The 8,281-nt window shown below is 38.4% G+C and overlaps 1 protein-coding gene across 1 annotated transcript in view; it reads right to left on the bottom strand.

Annotated features, from left to right (window-relative positions):
- Positions 1 to 8,061: 8,061 nt before the first annotated feature.
- SRCIN1 (SRC kinase signaling inhibitor 1) overlaps positions 8,062 to 8,281 on the bottom strand; it is a 237,664-nt gene continuing 237,444 nt past the window's right edge. The window contains exon 22 of the mRNA XM_088143286.1: positions 8,062 to 8,239. Within this exon, the coding sequence (XP_087999412.1) occupies positions 8,105 to 8,239 (135 nt within the window). The 3' untranslated portion in view covers positions 8,062 to 8,104. The remainder of the gene's footprint in view (positions 8,240 to 8,281) is intronic.

Raw genomic sequence — 8,281 nt, 5'->3', positions numbered from 1 at the left:
GGCCCACCCACCCAGTAGAATATCTAAATTATTCTAAATTTAGTCTCTGCCAGACAAGGCCTTTCCCAGTCTTCCTACCCCAGATTCCTTTGAACAACAATGCCTGAAATTGAGCCTGGGACTCTGGGCAAGGCAGTGCACCCAAGTTACTTCTGAGTTATGAGTTCTGCTTTACATCTTGGATATAAGCCAAGCAGCAGCTACGTCTCTTCCCAGCAACAAAGGGCTATTTTAGTTTTCAAAAATTACTTTTAGTTTGGAACCAGCATTTGTACGCTACTGGGAGGGGATATGCCTATTTATATAAAAAGGTTAAAAGAAAATGCTTTTTGATCGATTGAAATGTATATGTTATGTTGGCATGTCCATCATTATTGCAAGAAGGAATATAACACTTCAGAGGGCACTATATTGACTCTGAGAATATGTATTTACTAACTCTTCATAGAGTACATTAGGCATTCGATAACATAATTTACAACTTCAGTACTCTCTTTTGGGTGGGAGTCTTCTGTTGGTGCTGCAGAGGAATTTTAATGGATGATAATGGTTAGATATATATGAATGATGAAGTAATAAAATTGGTCTGAGTTACTCCATTTCAGATTTTTCATGTGGCTGAATAGCCATGTTTTGAATTTTCATATATCCGACCAGACTAATGATGTAGCATGGTGTAGCATAAACTATAACTGCAGTATGCATCTGTTGGGCATTTCCTAGAAAAAAATCTTGGTTTGCCAACTAGGAAAGATGCTTAGCCACATAAAAAGTCACAATCCAGCTAAAGAGGTTTGCCCAGATTTCCAGATATAGATTACAGCTAGTTATAAATTGGGTGAATAGCTAAATAAGGATACAATCAGTCCTAACTGCAGTTCTTTGAATAGTTCAATGAGAGTGAGAATATATGTTTTATTTACAGAATGCTACTTTGGGATACTATTTAAAGAAAAGCAAAATAAAGATTAATATATATATATATTTTTAAAAAGCCAATGCTCCAATTTCTATTGCAAAAAGGTGTTCTTCACCCCTGACAGAAGGCTGAGCATCAGACAGCAGAAGCTCTATTGGGAGCTGTTTCTGGATGAGAGGAGAAGAGCCTGAGATAGCTCCCAAGCTTTACCACTTCCACCTAGGGCTGGTTAAGTTGGTCAGCCTAGACACAGAATCTACATAATCCTAAAATATCAGGCAAGCTTTTGGCATGGAAGCAGGTTTGGGAGGTTGAGAGAAGGTGGGTCATTTGCATGTTTTAAATTCAATCTTTATAGCTATATATCTGTGTTGGCTACCCTGAATAATAGTCATTGGCAGAAATATTATGCGTGTATCATTTAGGTACGGAAAATAACTTGGCCTAAAATCTAATTGTTGTGGGTTGTCATTTCCAAGGTAAGGTTTCCTTGTCTCATTTTCTAAGAAAGAAAGCATTATTCTATTCAACTACAAGGTAACATTTTATTGTGGGATAAGTATGAGCAACCTACAGCCTGCATGCGATTCCCCCAAAACCTCTACTCCAGCCTCTGACACATGGCACAATTTTCCTTTTTCTGACGCAAATGGAGGAAATACAATGGTTTCAAAATAAATACTTTAAACAACCTCACTAGCAGAACCCTTAAAAGCAAAAGCTTAAAATCACCCCTCCCGCAGCACACCCAGAGGATGTCAAGATATTATTAGCTTACTTCTCCATGGCCCTGGCTACCTAAAAATAATTATCTGTTCAAAAATTTGTCTCCTGATAGATAAAATTTGCTCCTCCTGCAATTACTGGAAGTTACTAGTATGGGATGTTGACTTTGTCTTGATATTCTAGTTAATACCTGTACCTTCATACTGGAAATCTGCAACACTGATATCATATTTGTAACATTCTTTTGTAGAGAAATCCATACTAAAGATTTCTGGGCATTTGTGGGGGAGGCGCAAATGACACACTTGCAGGATGAAGTCATTATACAAATACCACTGCTTTACGTACTTGCATCAGAGTGTGATGCAAGAATGTAATTGTGATGTCATCACATATGCATTATCATTTTGTCATCATTATGGTTTGTTACAGATGCCACTACTATATAGGGTTTCTCTGGACTCCTCTCCATGATTTATTATATGCTCTTTATTTCCCAAAGACATTTTAGTGATGTTCTATTTTGTTTCTGCATGTTATGTCTTCACTATTATACCTATGTCTCTCTTCTGTTGTTCTCTCCTAGACTTAGTGCCAAATTTTACCTGTGAAGTTCAGTGTATCCCAACAGTTTGGGATTAGAGTGCTTTTTAGAATATGATACCAGTTAAATCAATTAAATGTTAAAGTGATTTCAAACTAAAAGGGTTCATTGAAGCCCCATGGTAGAATAATATCGTAGGATGCTATTATATGCAAAAAATGGGGGGAGGGAAGGAATTCTCCCTCCCAATGCATGTTAAGGGTTTATGATTTTCTAATCTACGTTAATGGGAAAGACATTTAATCCATATTAATCATTTTAGCAGGGTTAAACAGTAATCCTGTGCAAAAATCATATGGACCCCAAAATAATCTTATATACTTGTGTGTGCTGTAACGCCAAGACTTTTGCTGTTCTGTGGCTATGGGCTACAGAATAGACATTTATATATACTGTTAGTTCTATTCCTCTTTCATTGTAATGGTTTCTTTTCCCAAATTCTGGAAACAATCATTGGCAGAGTTACTAAATAATTTGTGTGAGACAGCCACCTTTTGCAGCTGCTGGATACGTAAGACTTTATTTCCCATAATCCTTAGTCAGTATAGATGGTATGAAATATCCTTAATTCTCCTCATAGAACTACAAATCCCAAGATGCACTGTGGAACATTTAAACCAGTTTAACACATGTTATGGGATGAATTTATAATACTGTTTACAGTACAGAGAATTCTTACCTGGGAATCCTGCTGCTATATTTGTCTGAAGCCACTCTGTTCTGCTGAATATGTTTCTTTAGTCTTTATCCAAAGATATCTCAGAGATATCCAAGGACTTCTCACTACAAAGCATTTTTTTTTTCAAATAAAGGCACAGGTTTACTCAACTTCTCCAAAGAGTTCCATATGTCTTACCTTAAAAGTAGGCCAGGAACAAGGGTTTGAATCAGAAGGAGTAACAATCAGACTATCAAATGTTATTAAAATACATAAAAACATACACTCACTTAAGTGAGCTGTAGTTCACAAAAGCTTATGCCTTTTACAGTAATAACATTTGTTAGTCTGGAAAGTGCTACCAGACTCCTGATATTTGGCTACTATAACACAGCTCTCCTCCTAGAATGACTACAATCCCAAGGTTTTGGGGTGGCTGGAAAGCCCTATTTTATTTGCCAGTAAAAATAGCTAGTAATGCCACTTTCCACTGAACTTGAACTTAAATAGCAAACCCTTGGAAAGTACCTTTTTATGTTGAGGGTTAATTATCTGAAAGGGCTAGGGGTTACCTAAAGGTAAAGTCTCCTTCAAGTTTAGCTCCAACTCCTTGTGACTAGGTGGACATGTTTATGTATTATTCTTGGCAATCAACAGAGTTGACAAATGAAATTTATCTAGGGTGGTATATATTTAACCCTTGTGAATCAACTTGATAAATGTTTTAGAACTGATCTGTTTACTGATGACAAAATGGATTTAATGCTTTTTAAAAATACATTGATTTGGGAGTCTAAAATTTTAAGAAAATAACTTGATGGATAATGTTGGCAAAAGTATATATGAAAGTGTGTTTTGTCTACTAAGATTTTCATTTATTAACTTCTTGGAGGCATCAGTCAACTGCTGCTGAAGGCAGAACATTATGTTTTACTTAGTCATCTGTTTCATTTGTTAAATATTAATTCACCTCTTTTTTATTCTGGATATGCCCACTTCACATTTTGGGCCTGTCCATGTTCTCCTGATCATACCCACTTTCTAAGCATAGGCCGCAAAACTGAATATAGTTCTTGATTCAAAGTATGCTGTGTGCTGACTGAATGGGATTCATTAGTCAAGGTGATGACAACAATGTGAAATTAAAAAACAAGTACCCTACAGTATTTCATTCTGCATTATGCCCAATGCTTGAAGTGGGAAGGAGGAAAGAATAGATAGGACAATTTCAAAGTAGGTTAGATTGAATTAATCCTAATACAATGTAAAGCATTTGCTAAGAAGTTTGAATCAATACATTCTGAAATCACTGGAGTCAGTGGTAAATCATTAATACCAGAAAACAATAGAATTACTCATTTTGTCTTTAAAGCCTGTGTAGGCCATAGCTATTAGTAAAGATGAAAGAGCAAGAAAACAGACATTGGACAGATAGCTTCCTCTTCCTCCAACTCCCTTTGCTGAGTCTGGGCATAAGGCAACCTTCCTTAACTTGTTGGTGAGGAGCAACTTCAATCTCTTCATGCACAATCTGAGGGCTAATGGAAGCTTGGAGAAACAAGAAACTCTTTAACCAAATGACTGATTCTCGGAGCTCCACAAAACAGCTCTGGTCTGAATCAAATGACTTCAGTGGTACTAGTTAAAACATCTGTATGCTATCCTCAATGACATCTATATCAGTTGAAAGTGGAATAATTACAGGCCTATGTGGAACTCTCTGCTACTGTATTATGACTTCCTGTAAGAAATCCTAGAATCGAAAGTTTTTGTAAAACTGCTGAGAGGTCCAATAGCAATTCTTCTGTTTATTTAATCCAATCCCAAACTACCCCAAGGTTCTTTGAGAGATAAGAACCATAGCATAAAGGCAGTGGTGAGACTGATGTGCCTTTAAGACTAATTATGCGTGTATAGTTCAAATCGAGCTCTTATGTTGCTGCTTTTTTGTCTCCTCCTGTCTGCTAAAGAGGAGGGAAAGAGGAAGGAATTGCCCTAGAACAGTGGGCACCAAGCTCCATTCCTGCCAGTGGCGCACACGTAAAGAGGAAATATGAAAGGCACAGACAATGGAAAACTGACACAAAGGCACAGATGCAGAATGCTATAACTTAGTGAAATGAATTCCACAATGTCAAAAGCCAAAACTAATAGGAAACATCTTCTGCACAAGCCCCCCTAAAAAAGAATGGGGGCCGTTCAGGAACGAGGATTGCCCTGTGTATTAGTACTTTTAGCTCTGTTTGCACTGCCACCATTTTAATATAGCTTCTAAAGCACAAAGAGTTACATACAGAATTGAATCAGGGAGAAAAAAAACCAAAACTTCCTTTTCTCTCTCTCTCCCCCCTCCCCCATATACTAGACACAACAAGAACTTCATTTTCTTTTTTGTCAATATTTATATATATTTATATTACGTATATTATATATATAATATGTAAATATATTTCTTAAAACAAATATATAAAATGTTAAGACACTTCACTGAAATGTAAAGAGGTTGCTTTTCTGTTTTTTTTTTGTTTTTTGTTTGTTTGTTCTGCAATCTCAAGAAATTGCATTATGGATTGTTGTTACATAGTTAATTTTTAAAATGTTTTTAAAACTTTGTTATTCAAAAAAAGGTTCTCTTAAAATTTTTATACAAAAATGATTTGATTTACAAAAAAAAAAAAAATAAAAGAGAGAGAGAAATCATAAAAAAGAAATACCCACTTTCCTCCCACCAAAAAGTCCCAATAATAAAATTAAAAAGAACAAGGTAGTCAACAAAACCAAGAGTGGTTACATCTTGTATTATGTTGCATACAAACTCTTCGTTTTCTTTTTTACAATAGCACACCATTTTGCTATACACATGAAGAGGCATACCCTCACAGATGCACATACTCCACATCAAATATTTCTTCATATACTGTCTGTGCTTAACATTTCAGGGCATAATTCTGGGGGTAGTAGTTATCACACACAAACATCACTGGAAAGAATGGGATTTGTGCAAGGACGTTTGTGCATCTGCACAGTTACCGTTGATTTGACGGTCGTTGTGCGTGATGAACCCTCCTGTGGGTCATGCCCTTTTTCTTTAAGGAACTTCCTCCCTCCCCCAGCCCGCCTCCTCCTGGCATGCCTTTCTGGACACATACATGCATTTGGTGTTTTTCTTCTAATAAATTCTCCATGACTACAAACACTCACCCACCTTTCTTGCCAGATGCACAAGTGTTTCAGAGTTTGGCATTTGAGACTCAGCCAAAACACTCTTCCCTTGCCATACACACTCACATTCCCATGACTGATAGGTGTCCTTCTCTGTGCTGTAGTTTTAAAAAATGTCATACTGTGCAGATCAACTGTCATGCAGAATCTAATAGAAAACCATCAACACTGCTGCATCTTATCGGTTAAAAAAAAAAGATGCCTTCTTGATAACTTACTAAACATAAAGCTATTTTTTCTATTCAAATCCAAATTCCAGAGATACAGTAGTACATTTCAGCTTTTGCCAATCACTCCATAAATAGTCAAGAGCCACCCAATTTGGTTGAGTCTTCTACGATTTGCTACTCTAAGACTCAGCTCTTTTTGAGACCATAATCCTGTGGGAAATTCTCCAATGAAAGCCCCACTGAATTTAAGGACTTCCCCAACTGTTCTTTCTTTCACTCCACATTATCCTCCTGCCCTGCTCTGCCCTGCTCTGCCCTTCTTGTCTCCTAGTTTGAGCTTCCGTAAATAAGGAACAGAATCCCTGCAAATGATAGATTCTGCCAGCATCATTTCTCCAGCCTCATTTTGGAGAAATCTGACATTCACATGAACAAAATCACCTTTACCCCCATCCCACCCCTGCCCCCAGTCAACTGCAGCAAAACATTATTTTGTCTCTTTCAATCTGCTGCAAAATTCTTGTGAAACTCTTCTTTGTCCTTCTGACTCAGCTTCTCTGATACCCTGACGCCCTCATCTCCCTGACTATTGCCTCCTATTTGGTATTCCACACATTTGGGGGGCCCTTTCCCCTCACGTACATGGTCACTGAAGAGACATTTAAAGTGCTACATTCGATGGATTAACTTTCTAGGAAGCGTAACTTTCCATTTTAGACCCTGTTCTCAACACTGTTCAGGTAAACTTTCTGCTACCTAATTTGGATGTGTCCTGCCTCCTTCCCCTCTCTTTTAAAAATTCTGTACACTTAAGAAGATTGGAAGGGGCTTTATTATTACCAGCTTAACATTCAGTGCTTTTTTCCAATTCTTTACTCTTCTACCAAATCTAACCCAATGTTTTAGAAGGGAAAAAAACCCAGAGCTATCAATTTGTAAGAGACATGCGTGCGCACACGTGCACACACACACACACACACGCACACACACAGGCATACCCCACCCCGGTCTTTGATACAGCAAATAGAACAACAGAAACCCACAAAGTGGAAGCACACACATGCCCCAAAATTAAAACACCATTGATTCATGAATGATTCAGCACATACCTACAAAGATCCATGTTAATCTATTAATTACAACTACCTTTGTTTTTCATATAAGGAAAGATGAATAGCAGCAATGTCCAAGGGGTTCTGAGGCATCTTCAGAAATGGGTCTCTTCCCTTCCCGCCTACAGGCTTCTGCTATGATTTGGTTTCCCTCCCCCACCCATGTGTCCAACAATGTCTTTGTTGCTTGGAGCTGGCAAAATGTTTGAACGTTCTTTGAACATGAACCTAAATTGCCAGAGTAGAAAAGTGAGGTTGGGAATGGGGGGGCGGTGGGGGCGACAGGTGGGAAGGGGGAGGGAGAATTCATAGAAGAAACAGAAACAACTTATCAGTCACATTGTAGCATGAAAAAGGATAAATAAATTGGTTAACTTAGGAAATGAGGAGGGGGAACAGTCAACTAGCCATTCTAGAACACACTGAGATGCCCAAAGTGACCCTTTTGGCTAAGATCAAGTGTAGTATGAGCATTGGCCATTCTGGAGGAGGAGTGAGCCCAAAATTGGCCATTTTGATGTAATGCTGAAACGTTTAAGGGAGGGGGAGACCTTTCCTAGGTGCCTCAGGAAGAGCTGGGAGGAGGAAACAGAGAGACACAAGCCCTCCCCAGACCACCCCCACCCCACCCCACCCCACCCCCATTACAGTAGGTAGGAAAAACCATCAAAGGAGAATTTGGCAAAGGAGCTTCTAGAATGAAATGGAGGAGTTCCGTGACCCAAAGGAAGTCAGAACCGGGATGGAGGTCCTGCCCGAAGTAGGTTTCTCTGAGACTGGGCTGGAAGTCTCATTCCCCGTGCCAGAGTCCTTGGTTGATCTAGCGGCCTAGAAAGAAAAGCAAGATTCAGGGAAAAGAAGAAGGAGAGT

This window comes from Python bivittatus, unplaced genomic scaffold, assembly GCF_059951505.1.
Source record: "Python bivittatus isolate LINGU-HERP-01145 unplaced genomic scaffold, Pbiv_v1 ctg000410_np1212, whole genome shotgun sequence".
In the NCBI taxonomy this organism is placed as follows: Eukaryota; Metazoa; Chordata; class Lepidosauria; order Squamata; family Pythonidae; genus Python; species Python bivittatus.
The sequence above is the reverse complement of the archived record's forward strand: the minus strand, read 5'-3'. Positions and strand labels throughout refer to the sequence as shown.